Below are 14,259 nucleotides of genomic sequence, written 5' to 3' on the forward strand. Positions count from 1 at the left end.
CACCTGTGTTCATCAGAGATGGTGGCCTATAGATTTCTTTCTTCCTTTTTTTTTTTTTTTGTAGTGTGTTTGACTTTGGCATCATGGTAATGCTCATGTCATTAAATGAGTTTAGAAGTGTTGCCTGCTCTTCAGTGTTTTAGATAAGTGTGAAAAGGACTGGTATTAATTCTTCTTTAAATGTTGGGTAGTATTCACCAGTGCAGGCATCTTGTCCTGGACTTTTGTTTGCTGTAAGATGATTCAATCTCATTATTGGTCTGTTCAGACTTTCTATTTATTCATAATTCAGTCTCAGTAGGTTGTATGTTTCTAGGACTGTATCCATTTCTTCTAGGTTGCTGGCACGTAAGTGTTCATAGTACTCTCTTATGATCCTTTTTATTTCTATGGAATCAGTTGTAATGTTTCCTCTTTCATTTATGATTTTATTTTTTGGAGTCTCCTCTCCTTTTTTCTTATTAATCAAGCTAAAGGTTTGTCAATTTTGTTTATCTTTTCAAAAACCCAACTCTTAATTTTATTGAAGTTTTCTATCCTCTATTTTGTTTATTTCTGCTCTAATCCTTATTATTTCCTTCCTTTTGCCGACTTTAGGCTTAGGCCTAGTTTTTTTTTTGGTTGTTGTTGTTCCTCGAGGTGTAAAGCTGGGTTGTTTATTTGAGATCTTTCTTCACCAGTAAGTCAACACTATAGATCAATGCACCTAACAGACATATACAAAACATTTCCCCTAACGGCAGCAGAATACACATTTCTCTCAAGTGCACAAGGAACATTCTCCAGGATATGTCACACATTAGGTCACAAAACAATTGTTAAAAAATTTAAGAATACTGGAATCATACCAAGTATCCTTTCCTACCATGATAGAATAAAGCTAGAAATGAGTAACAGAAGGAAAATTGGAAAATTCACAAATACTTGAAAGTTTAAAACTGTACTCCTGAACAACCAATGGGTCAAAGAAGAAATCAAAGAGGAAATCAAAAATTATCTTGAGACAAATGAAAGATGAAAACACAACATACCAACACTTTGCGATGCAGCAAAAGCCATACTAAGAGGGAAGCTTATAGTGATAAATGCCTATGTTAATTTCTTATCTTAAACACACATATCCCTTATTGTTTTGATTGCACAAGTACTCATCCTACCACCACCTGGTGGCAGTATACCTAAATACAGGGTCCAGTTTTGAGTTGGCGAATAAACCCTTTGGAAGGTAGATTATGTGAAACTGAATACAGTAAGTGATGGAATATATAACAGTAGGATGAGCTACATGCTTTGATTCATGAGAAACGGAGAGAATGGTAGTGTTGCCCAGGAGCAAGAGTTCCAAGGCAGAGCTGTGCTCACCTGACACAAGAGGGCGCTCTATTGACTTTTCTGTTTTCTCCACCAATCAGATTTTCTTCCCTTTACTTTGGTCTCCCATCTCTTATTCACTGAAAGCACTTACTGCAAAGGTAGCATTTGCTCTCGGAAGAACAGAAGCTGTTCAGATTTTTAAGATGCCCCAAAGCTGACAAACAGGACCAATGGCATCGCCCACGACCGAGTCACGATATTCACCGTGATGCCCTGAAGTCCCGGTTACTCACCAAGGTTGTACCACATGTCCCTGATTTCGAAGCCAATCTGTCTCCTCATATCTCCGTACCTGAAAACCAGGGACAGGAAAAACGCTGAGTCACTCTATGGAGCATTTGAAAATCAGACTTGGATTATTTTTAAGTGCAATGAAACTCTCCCATCCCTGAGACAAATAAAGAGAGTGTCAAGGTATCAACTTCTTTTGCCACCAAAAGGAACCGAAGGAGGAGGAATCCAGCTAGGGAATCTCATTTTCCCATCACCACAGATTACATAATATCCTCCCCTCTGTGGAAACACTGGGGAGGTGGTGGAGAGAAATGAAAGTATTTTCCTTTCTTCGGTCTCTAATGGCAGGAGAAAGAGAACCCGGCTCCTTGGCTTGAGGGGGAGTTTGTTTTCCACGCATGTTATAAGCATCCAGGCACCCAGACACCAAATGACATCCTACAGCCCGGCACACAATAAGCAGTTCTCACATGTTAAATTAAGCCCTGGAGTCTTAGACAATCAGAGCAGGGAAGCCCTCTTCCACATAGCTCCCAGCTCCTGGCTCTTCCTTTATCATTTTCAATGTAAGGAAGGGCTTAACACCAAAAGATGTCAACAAACATTTCCCCGTTTTTATGTACCAGCAAAAATAAATGCTAATTTTCTTCCCAGTGGGTCAGCAGAGGGGGTGTGTGTTTCATGAGTAAACAGAATTTGATGCTTCAGAAGATAAACCTTTATTAGTTTGTGAGCAATTTAACATTTTCCTTTATTGCCTAAGGAAAAGGCTGATTATATTACAAATAATAATTTGCAAAATTATCCTACAGTGTTACAGTTTAGCAGCTGTGTCATGGCACCTGCTCTGTGCGTCCTTATGTCAGCTGATGTGGGAAGAAAAGCTCTGATTACAGATGACCGACTTGTGCCTCCACAGGTAGAGATCCCGGCCGGTAAATCAACAGCCCCAGCTGGCTGCTGCCCTTTATCAAAGTCTCGGGTACCCTAAGCACCTGTCTGTCACTTACGGCAGGAAAGGACAGCAGACCCTGCGAGAATCTCAACCAGGAAAGACGAACGCACCCAGCAGCTCCTCTTTGGAGAATTCAACCTGGGGAGCATCACAGCTGGACAGGTGCCAGGGCGTTCACTGTACACGTGGAGAAACCGAAGTGAGAGGGCAGCGTCATACCCCTTCCTCCGAGGACAAGCTGGTCCTCTGAGGTGAAGGTATTACCTCGCAGAGCAGCCCGACACCAGGGGAGCACTGCTGCAGGGAAATTCGGTGAGAGAGAGGGGATCTCTGCCCAGGAATGCTCCCAGCACCAAGCCCCAGGGAGCAGGGACCGGGTCACCCTTCTGCGCCTAGCTGGCACCCAGAAGTGCCCCAGGGGCACAAGATCTGAGCACCATTGAGGCGTGCACCTTTTGAGGCTTGCAGAGCCGTTTTCCAGTCCCCATTTTGCTACTGTAGGAATGACAGAGGGGTCCCAGCACCCAGGCCTGGAGAGGATGCAGGTGGCTGCATGATGACTCACTGGGAAGACCATTCTCTGGGCTTTTACCAGGAGAAGAGGACCGGGGAGAGGAAAACCACGCTCCATCCAGCGCAGATGCTTCCTCCTCAGGCTGGAGGGGTCCTTGCTGTCCAGGGGGCTGAGCTGCCTTTCAGGGGAGCAGGTGTCTGGGGAGGTGAGGGGTGTGGCATCGCAGGGAGGACCCCGAGAACGTAAACACCCCAGGCCCTGCTACCAGGCGTTCAGACCTCAACACAGTGAGGACGCCAGAGGCCCAGAGGAGGCGAGAGCCTGTCCCCGGGGTGGGCCTGTCACTAACTCAAGCTTAAAGACTCTTAACTGCCAAGCAACTCCTTCTCAGCCCAGAACAGTATATCTTGAAAAATACGAATGGTTAAAGCCAGGCTGTTCTCCATCAGGGTCTGCGCCTTGCTGGCCCCTGACTCAACTTCCTCTCCTCTTCCTCTTCCTCTCTTATAATAATTCAAATCAAACCCCAAAGTTCAGAAAGATAAAGTGCAGGAGAGCCTTGGCAGCAGCGGGCTCACGGTTTGGGTTTGGATCACCAGCAGTGACCCGACGGACGTCTCAAGTCCTACAGTGACTGCTGTTTGTCCAGAGCTGGACTTGACCCGGGGACCCCAGGAGGCGTGTGAGGAGAGGGAAGCCGGCCCCCGTCCCTGTCTCTCCACCCAGCGCCCCTGCGCCTGGTGCCAGCGGAGCGTGAGGGACTCAAGGATGCCTGGGTTACATTTTTCAGTGCCGCTTTACTGTCTTCTACGTGGGGAATGATGTGTCTCCACAGTATTTCAGAGATTAGCAAAGATCTGAGTGCACATCGCTCAGGAGAGTCAGGCCTCTGGTAGAAAGGTGCTAAAAATGCCATTATAATAGTCAAATAAGACACAGGTGCTCGAGGCTGGTACATACAAGCTGAGTAAAGAGCTGGAAGGTGAAGGGCAGGACTGAATCTCCCTGGCAGTAAGACTGATCTTTTCTCTCATTTTAATAAGAAGGCAGCTTTGACAAATCTATACACGTCTCCGCGTAATCCCCAAATGGAGTCACAGCTGTCACCAGAACTTAAGAGGGATTCCTGAACCATTTGTAATTCTTGCCCCAAGGAGGAGAAAAAAGCAGTAATGGAGAGTATCTGGGATCATGCTCCTACCTGGAGAGAGAATTGCAGAGCTGGTGGCAGCCTTAGAGATCGTAACTAAGTCCATGACTAAAGACTCATAGTTGAGGGAGCTGAACTGCTCCTGGGGGGGAAGCAAAATGACTCGGCCATGGTCACAGGGCAAGGGGAGAAGAGACTGCACAGGCCTCCAGACTCCCAAAGAACTCCTGTTCTTCACCCCCAGCATGCACCTCGAGGACCAGAGAGGGCAGACTTCCACGATGCCACAGCACAGCACTGTGTCTCACCCCTCACAGTGCATGTGTGGTGTGTTTCATTCGATTTGATTCTCAAAGTAAGACCACAAGGTGAGGAAGACGACGTTCCCGTAGCCATTTTCCCACTGAGGAAGCAGAGACTCCTGGGGGGGAAATGACATGCCTGTTTCTGCAAAGCCGGAGTCACCTGGTGCCCCCCACCACACCCAGGTCGCCTGTGCCCACCCACAAAGTGAGTGGACAACTTCAAACGGCCAGCCCGAGGGAGGTCCCAGGAGGCATCCTTTAGACAGCCCAGGGAGATCCCAGATCCCACATCCAGGCCTGTAACTCTGACCCAAAATAGCATGACTCTGGTCTCTGAGACCTTACCTTAGCGCCTGCTTTCCTGAATCTTTGTCCCAAAAAGCAGAAATCCCATGTCCACCAGAGATAGCCCGAGCTTGGGGGTAAGACCAACCTGAGATCAAATCTAAGCACACTGGGAAAATTACCTGACCACTCTGACCCTTGGTCTCCTCATGTGTAGTACTGGGATAATGATGGCATGATGCTCATCTCCCAGGCCTTCGGGAGAACGAGGAGATGGTGCCCTCGTCTGTCCTAACAAGCAATGAAGCCAGGCTGGTCCTTCCTGTAAAAGCTCAGAGTGGGCCTCATCACAGCATCCCCCTCATGGCTGCAATGGTCTTTTAGATTAATTTGTTCTGTAAGCGTTATTCATTGTTTAATGAATTACTAAATGCTTACTGAAGGCCAGGCACAGAGCTAATATGGGAACACTAATATAATGTGGAAAAGAGACACAATCCACAGACCTGAGGGACTATTAGCATGTAGTAGAGATGGGCATTAAACAATCATATAAGACTCACACATATATGTATATATCGTAGTTTTTTTTGTTATTATTTATGTTTTTTTGGAGGCCATGGTCACAGTTCTTTAGGAAAAACTGGAGGAGTGGGTTCAGGTTGGCTGTGGGAGAAGCTCTCTTAGAGAGTAATATTTACCCAAGATTTGAAGAAGGAAAGGTGTAATCCAGACAGAGAGGGGAAGAGACCAGCAGGTGCAAAGGCCCTGTGGCCGGGGGGCGGGGTAGGTGAGTATATAGACCAAAGAAGGCAGTGAGACTGGAGGACAGGGAGCTTGCCTTACTCCTTCCCCTTAAGAGGAGGGGTGTGCTGTGAACCAAGGCTGCAGAGGCAGATTTATAAGTATTTTTTTTAAGTTTCAAAAACTCTTTTGCAATAAGAAATACACTAAGCAGCATGCATAAAAATGTATATATACAAAAGTTCTATGAAAGAATACTTAACTTTACTACCTGCAATCAACTCTGATGCTTTCTTATATTCTATTTCACTGAAAAAAAAAAATGGGGGGGGGGGGAAATGTATGTTGGTCTTGGCTCATGTGGTTGACTTGTGTCCTCCATAAAGATCTGTTAAAGCCCTAACCCCTACTACCTGTGAACGTGACCCCCTAAAGAGGGTCTTTACAAGATGTAACCCTGTCAAGATGAGGTCATGCTGGATGGGGCGGGCCTTAAATCCAAGGATTGGCATTATTATAAGGAGAGGGATACATTTAGAGACACAGACAAACAAGGCTGAAAGCCACGTGAAGAGGGAGGCAGAGACAAGAGTTATACAGCCATGGCCACGGAGCACCAAGGACGGGGGCCACGGCCACGGAGCACCAAGGACGGGGGCCACGGCCACGGAGCACCAAGGATGGGGGCCACAGTCAAGGAGCACCAAGGATGGGCACCACCCACCCCCAGAAGATAGGAGAGAGGCATGGACAAGGTCCTCCCTCTGAGCTTCCAGAAGGAAACAACTCTGCTGATGCCTTGACTTCAACCTCTGGCCTCTGTAACTATGATACAATAAATTTCTGATGTTTCACTTAGTTTGTGTTGTTACATTATGGCAGATGACTCTAAGAAATTAATACAATGGCCCATTAGGTGCTATCCCAGCCCAATGAAGGGCTGAGATGCACAATTTAAAAGCTGCTATCTTAAGGAAAGAGAACAGAATGAGAAGGCCCAACACCAAGACTTGAGGTGTTCCTGCAGTTAATGGGTGGAGGGAAGAGTCTGAGCCTGACAAGGGAGGAGCGGAGAGACCAAAACAGTAGGAGGAAAACCTACAGAGGGGTTCTGGGAGCCCAGGACAGAGCTGGCCCGCAGCCAGCATCAGGAGTGGGTGGGGCGTGCGGAGTGAGAGAGGCATGGAGGGAGCTGGAGGGAGATGATGGGTGGGGTGAGACATTTTTATTTTTATGGGAAAGACTGGTAAGTTCTGGGGAGGTGGGAGGAGACAGGACCCCAAATGTGACAGATGGGAATAAGCCTTACTAGACACAGGGGTCTGATGTGTCCTCCACTGCATAAGGTTTTATCACGTTCAAAAAAATTCAGCATCACTGGGCTGGGGGGTGAGGGGGTGGTGGTGGTGGGATGAATTGGGAGATTGGGATTGACATGTATGCACTAATATGTATAAAATGGATAACTAATAAGAACCTGCTGCATAAAAAAATTTTTTTAATGTTTTTTAAGAAAGAAAATAAATATGTGCACACAAAAAAATTCAGCATCACTAAAAGAAGATGTGGTATACATTTACAATGGAATATTACTCAGCCATAAAAAAGAATGAAATAATGCCATTTGCAGCAACATGGATGGACCTAGAGATTGTCATACTGAGTGAAGTAAGTCAGACAGAGAAAGACAAATACCATATAGTATCACTCGTATGTGGAATCTAAAGTATAATACAAATGAATTTATTTGCAATACAGAAGGAGACTCAGAAAACAAACTTACGGCTACCAAAGGGGAAAGGGATGGGAGGAGGAATAAATTAGGAGTATGGAATTAACAGATACACACTACTTTATATAAAAGAAGTAAGCAATAATGATTTACTGTATAGCACAGGGAACTATATTCAATATCTTGCAACAACCTATAATGGAAAATAATATGAAAAAAATATATAACTGAATCACTTTGCTGTACACCAGAAATTAACACAATGTTGTAAATCAACTATACTTCAACTAAAAAAAAAAAAAAGAATATAGCATCGCTAATGCATGTGGGACACTTAATTAATCCTTCGAAAAGGATCTTAGCACAGGTTACAGCTTGTTGAGTCCATCTCCTTGGGTCCCCTTCTAATTCTTAGTATATAGTGAATTTATCTGGAATAATTTGAGTCTCTTGGGAAAAAAATTAGCACAAACACAAATTATTTCCTTTTATAATTTGGAACGTTCAACTGCACCTTCAGATTAGGTCACACTGCAAAGCAAGGCTTGTCACTGTACTTCTTTCCTTTTGGTTTCCCTAAAAAGTAATGTGTACAGTATGAATTAACACACTGATGTTTCAGAACCCAGTGTTTGGAAACATTGTGATATTTTGTTTATGCGGTATTTTGGTCCAGTAGTGAAACCTGTCCTCTTAGAAGAGGCAGTGAGCTGAGGATAGACTTCTATAGGAAAAACAAAACGAACCAGAAAAGGATGGGAAACATCCCGGGGCCAACTGGGGAGAGAGTACCATGAGGAACCCACATTAATCACATAGGTTCAAATCCACTGATCTGAGCTTGGCCATCACGCTTTACCCTCTCGGGCTGGAATTTTTGAATGGGCATTTTATGCTTAGAGCTGCTGGAGGCCCATTCATGGACCCCTTTCCTCTTCCAGAATGCAGTCTGGTCCTGAACACAGAGGCCATTTGCAGTCACATCACCCCATTGCCCCAACGCTAGGACACATGATGTCTTACAAACTAAAATGGTCAAGCTGGCTGCTAATCCAAAGCCAACTCTTTCACATTTGACTCATGCTTCCGGAGCCCCCGTAATGTACAAGGCGTGGGGGATGGAGGGCGGGGCATTCATGAAGGTCAGGGTTAGCATTCTGCCGCCTTCTCTGTCTTTGTTAGGAGTCACTAGCGCCAAGGATGTCTGAAGGTGAGTCAGTTAAATGTTCTCATTATGGACTTTGATTCCTAGAGGTTATTTATTTTGTGGTTCGTTGCCAGATCTTGTACTCAGTTTGGGTCTGACATAATCAGTGTTCTGCACGCTACGGCCCATTCTTTGATGTTACTCCCATGTGCTTTGGGAAATGCCTTTGGAATAAATATCCTAATTATCTCCCCAACCTAGGTCACCAGGAGGACGGGAAGCTTAACAAGAGGGAAGGAACAGGCAGATCTTCTGATACTGGAATTTTCTATTGTTCTGAGCCACAGCGCTGTGGACGAGGCAGACGTGAGGAGCTGCAGGCCGTGGCAGAGAGGAAGGGCAGCGCTGGGGGCACGAGGGGGCTCACGCCGAAGCCCTGGGCTGGATTCACAAACCCTACAGCAGTAGACAAGCCGATGTGGACAGCCAGAGGCTACTAAACAGGGGGGCATCACTCCACTTTCAGACCCCACAGCCTTTCCCTCTAGAAGAAAATAACCCCCTGGATCACGCTCCAGTGTGCTGGAAACCAGCAGCCAGCCATTTGCTCAGACGCCTGGGGTTAATCCCCGTGTCACCTGGTCCCTCGCACCTTGCCCCAAGTCCCAACCACTCCAGGCCCGGCCACTCACTTATGCTTTAGCAACGCCGAGCATTTCTGCTTATAGAGTGGGCCATGCCCCTTAGGATGCGATGACCCCTTTTGGGACTGGCTGTCTGCTGACAAGGGGCTCAGTCAATCAATCCGGTAAACATCTCAGCCACCTTCGCCACCCAGGCTGAGTCCTACATGCCCACCTCCGGGCTGCCAAGGCATCTGGGGAGCACTTACGTTCTACCCCAATCGTGTAATTTTGCACAGCTACCTGCCCCCTAGACTGTGAACTTCTTATCTCTGGGCCCCAAGCACCAGGACCCGGCCTAAGTACATGGCACAATTTGAAACAAATTAAGACATTTCTAAGGCACTAGAAAATTTAAGCATTTGGGTAGGACCATCTCCTAATATTTCTCATGCAGGTTTTGCTGTTTAGAAATTAAAATTGCACACGGATGATAAACTGTTTAAGGTGTGGCGAGAGGCAGGTTCAACAAACAGGTGAACCAGCGGTTTATCTCAGCCACGCGGCCTCATAGGCCAAGAGCGCTCAACACAGACGCTGGAAAGTCCTTCCCCTCGGTGGCCTGGCATGGCCACACACTGAACCTGTGCCCCTGGGAGAGGGCCCCTCGGGCTGCACAGGAGCTGAGACACTCCTGCAAAGACAATTTCTGAAATGTTTGGGGCTTTTTCCCTCGGGGGATCCATGAGACAATTTCAAAGGGAAAATCCAGAGTCTCTCCTTGCCACGGCTGTGAGAGAGAGAATTCTAAAAGCCCGATTCAGGGGCCCTCCGGGAGGGGCGACACCAGCTGGCTGTGTTTAGTTTTCCTTGGCTTTGAAGCTTCAGAAGGCACAGCACGATGTGGGAAGCAAACGTTTTCTCTGGTGGACAAGGCAAGGCCCTGTGTGGTGAATGCATTTATTGGTGTCGCTCTAGCTTAGATGTTAATGCTCTCACACCAACAAGGAAAGGGCCCGGGGAGAGAGACGGGCCCCACCCTGACCGGAGAATGCTCAGAATCAAATAGTTTTATTCTCCAAACTGTGAAGGAGACGTCAGCTCTTTTCAGGCAGATTTCCGGTTTAAACTCAATTCTCCTCCGCAGGCATCTCTAAGGGTAGGATGAGCTACGAGCTTGGCAAGGAATGGGCACCGTGTCGGCTGGAGCTGGGGCTGGACCCCAGCCTCACCCCACATGAGCACTGCACACAGGAGGGCAGGACAGGATAACCAGGGCTCTGGAGGGCTCTGCGGGGGAGCGGCTAGGGCCAAGTCCTGTGTGTGTGCTGGTTATTAGTGTTTCTATTACCAACAGCTTTCCCCATGACAGCTTTTCATCAAGGACAACAAGCTGGGAGCCATCCCTCACTTCCTGGGAGCACTGAGGGAATGTAAATTTCACAAAGTGGTAGCATCCCTGTTGAGCCAATCCCCGGAAGGTGCTGCCTAGAAAAGTCTGTCTCCTGAGCCAAGGTGAGGGATAAACCCTGCTGGCTCGGAGGTGGGGGCCATCTTCCCTGCCATCCCCGCTGGGCACCCACTGGGCCCACGCCCCCCAGGATGCATTTCCCTTTCTGAAGAAGGAACACTTGTCTCTATCAATGGCCAACAGACCAGTCATTCAACTGCGGAAGCTTGAAGGAAAGACGGCCCGATGTTTTGTTTTGTTTTTGTTTTTGTTTTGGCTGCTCCACGTGGCATGAGGGATCTTAGTTCCCCGACCAGGGATCGAACCTGGAAAGCAGGGAGTCTTAACCACTGGGAAGGGAAGCCAGGGAAGTCCCAAGATGACCCGATGAAAGCTGACTTTCAGATGGTCTCAGGGAAGGATTTAAGGTTCTAAAAGCAGCCCAGCTAAACGTCTCGGGCTCTGAACTGCCCGAGTTAGAATGACTCGGTGTGAGACACGGGACCCTGGTTCACAACCTGCTTCACTTCCTCGTCTGGAAAATAAAGATGATAAGAGAACCTACGGAATAGTTTTGGTTTTTGTTCGAATGATTCTATGTGAAAAATGCATAAAACGTTCTTAGAAAGTCACTGGCAGGGCATACGTGCTCTGTGAATATCTGCTGAACTACTTCTTACTCCCCAGGGATAGTGTGCTTTCCATTTGGTCTGCAAGGGAGACACACACTCCTGGGATACTAGGAGGGAGGGCTGAGCAGCTGTCCCCTCCTGAGAGGCCCTGGAATCTCTAACCTCAGTGACAGTACCGGGCTGGCAGTGCCTTGGAACCGTCAACACGGCTCAGAGGGATTACGAAGTGATGAACAGGGACGGATGACTTAGCAACGTGATGTACTGATGGAAGGGGCCCCCAGAGAACTGAGACGCTGGTGAAACTGAGGCAGAGAGAGAGCCCAAGGGTTGCAAAGAAACCCACGCAAGGGTTCTTTTCCTGACTCTGGACCAGGAGCTGTTCCGGATGCAGTGCTGAAGGAGCCAGGCAGGGGTCCTGGCTTCCCCGGGGCTTCTCAGACGTCTTCAGGATAATCCAAGAGCTAGTTAAGCCCTTTCAGATCTCCTGCCTGGAAGAGGACTGGGGTCATCTCTTGCAAAGAAGGAACCCCAGATGACTCATCACTCCACAATGAGTTGTTCCACAATCCCAAGATGCCAACAGCTTCCGCCAGAAGCTTCCTTGTTTGAAGCAGTGTTGGACAATTAAGCAATACAGCAAACCATACGTGGCGTGACATCAGCACGGTGCACAGCGAAAGCAATTATCTCCCGAAACTCCCATTCTGTTCGGCGCTAATAGTCTTGAATGACACTGACTTGCAACCCACCAGAATGGATCTGCAATTTTAGATCTGGATTCATGGGTCACAAAAGGCAATACTCAATTCATGGTTTGAAACCACCCTCTCATTACACCATGATTACATCTCAATTGGTAACCAGTTGGCTTAGAGGACGCAAGAAGACTGTGCTAACAGAATTGCAGGCTCCTGCCCGTGCATTTGGGGCTACGTGGACTTACTTGTTCAGGATTTTCCCTCTCTTTGCACTTGAAAAATTCTCCAGCTGCAAGGACTCTTGAGTGAGGAAAGCGACAGCCAGGTGAAAATAGTTGTTCCACAGCTGAAACCAAAAAGGGGAGATGCTAAGGTGCCGAACCGATTAATATAGGATCTCGGAAACGCTCCGAGACGTTTAGAGTAGCATTTGCCCAGCACACACTTCTGAAAGGTTTGAAAGCCGCACTCTCTACATACATTGCTAATCAGCCACCCACGGTGTGGTTCAGGGCTGAGCATGGGCTCTGACAGTGCAAGCAGTCAGATCCCAGCTCAGCCACTTACTTAGGCGGACACTCCAACCTCTCTGTGCCTCGGTTTCCTCAGGTAAAGTGGGAATTTCAACAGTACCTACCTGATAGGGCTGCTCAAGGACGGAGGGAGTAAAGACATGCAGTGCCCATCCAGTGGTGCCGGGAGCACGGTAAGCACGTAATAAATGTTAGCTGTTATTAATACTGTATTATGGAGCCCCTTACCTCATAGTATACAGCAAGTCCCCTACATATGAAGGAGTACCGAGAGCACGTTCATAAGTCCAACTTGGTCATAAGTCCAACAGAGTCAGCCTAGGTACCCAACTAACACGATCAGCTATATACCACTGCTTTTACGCTTGCTTCCGGACGTCCTGGGCTTGAAATAAAGATACTGTACTACTGTACTCTATACAGTACTGTAAAGTACACAAAAGCACAACCAATTGTAGAGGATGCACGCAAGGGACAATGTACGCCAGACGCGTGAACTAATGTACGTGATTGGACATGCGAACGCACATTTGCATGTTTGAAAGTTCACAACTTGAAGGTTCGTAGGTAGGGGACTTACTGTATACATTTCTATAATTTATCATTTTTATGATACTAAAAATATATAAACACTAGAAAATTGAGGAAAACGTAAAAAGATCCAACATTTCATATTTCAAGGACTTACAGACTGTGCGTGGCTTAAATGACAATTTACTATAAAATGATTTTGTCATCCTAAAGCTCTTCACTGGAAGCTCTGTGTATCTGGACACAGTATCCCATAAAAGTGTTCTTCAACAAGAAATGTTATGAGGGGTAGATTCCTAAAGTCATGAAACTAAGACCCCCTGAGTAGGTCAATGTTTAAGACCAGGTGAAGAAAATTAAAATGAAGGACGAATTCTTGGATCATGAATGGGGGCTTTCCGCTTGAACTCAATAAATGGCATGGGCATACCCCTCACTGCCCAGGGGAGAAACCTGGGATTTATTCTGGGGTTTGTCGTTCACAGCATCCCACTGTTTCAATCAGCAAGTCCTTCCGCTTCACCTTATAAATCCCTCCCACGCCCATCCACTTTGTCTCAGTGCTGGGGTACCACCCACCCCAGGCCAGCATCATCCCTCACAGACCAGAACAGCCTGCTTCCTGTTTCCTGTCCTCGCCTCATCCCACAGGGCAGCCAGAGGGAACTGACACTAACCTGAGGGGGCCACACCCCAGCTCAAACCTCTTCAGGAGCTTCCCACATGTTTCCGGTCAGAACAGAGTTTGAAGGGGAGTCCCGCGGCCTGGTTCCCTCTGCTTCCGCCTTGCAGCAGGCTTTCCATCCATACTCTGCACCCTTGTCTTCCCATCAGACCCTTGAGCTGATGCTCTCCCCGCCCCTGGGCCTTTGCACATGCCGGGTCCACCCCCCTCTCCTCCCTCACTGGGTCTCAGCATACCTGGACCAGGTGTGTTCGCCCTCTCCGCGCCCTCGAGCACCTTGGTCTGTCCCTACAGTCCTGCCCTAATTGTCCTCCCTTTACACTTCACGGTACACAGGGTGGGGGCAGGATTCCAGGTCTGGGGCAGAGCCTGGCTCAATGTAAGTGATCCATCAGGAATAATCAATATTTGAGGGATGAACCCATGGGGATTTCTCAAATGCAAATGAAAACTCTATGAAAAAAAAAAAAAAAAAAAAACTCTAGGGACATTTCCTCCAGATTGCTTCCATCTGCATCCTCTCTCAGAGGGCAGCACCCGAGGGTGGGGGGTTGGGGAGAGCAGGTGAGAGATAAGCGGGGAGACCCTCCCCACCCCAGGAACTGCAGCAAGGGGCTCAGAGACTGGCCATCACAGATACTCCTCAGCGGACCATTCTTGTACC

The 14,259-nt window shown here is 47.6% G+C and overlaps 1 protein-coding gene across 2 annotated transcripts in view; it reads right to left on the reverse strand.

The window, feature by feature from the left end:
- DOCK1 (dedicator of cytokinesis 1) overlaps positions 1-14,259 on the reverse strand; it is a 530,116-nt gene that overhangs the window by 98,928 nt on the left and 416,929 nt on the right. For both annotated transcript variants that reach the window (XM_036828289.1, XM_036828290.1), the window contains exons 31-32: positions 12,092-12,192; positions 1,608-1,666 (exon numbers count right to left, since the gene is read on the reverse strand). In XM_036828289.1, coding sequence (XP_036684184.1) covers positions 1,608-1,666; positions 12,092-12,192 — 160 coding nt within the window. The remainder of the gene's footprint in view (positions 1-1,607; positions 1,667-12,091; positions 12,193-14,259) is intronic.

The sequence above is a fragment of the Balaenoptera musculus genome, chromosome 16 (assembly GCF_009873245.2).
Source record: "Balaenoptera musculus isolate JJ_BM4_2016_0621 chromosome 16, mBalMus1.pri.v3, whole genome shotgun sequence".
Lineage (NCBI taxonomy): Eukaryota > Metazoa > Chordata > Mammalia > Artiodactyla > Balaenopteridae > Balaenoptera > Balaenoptera musculus.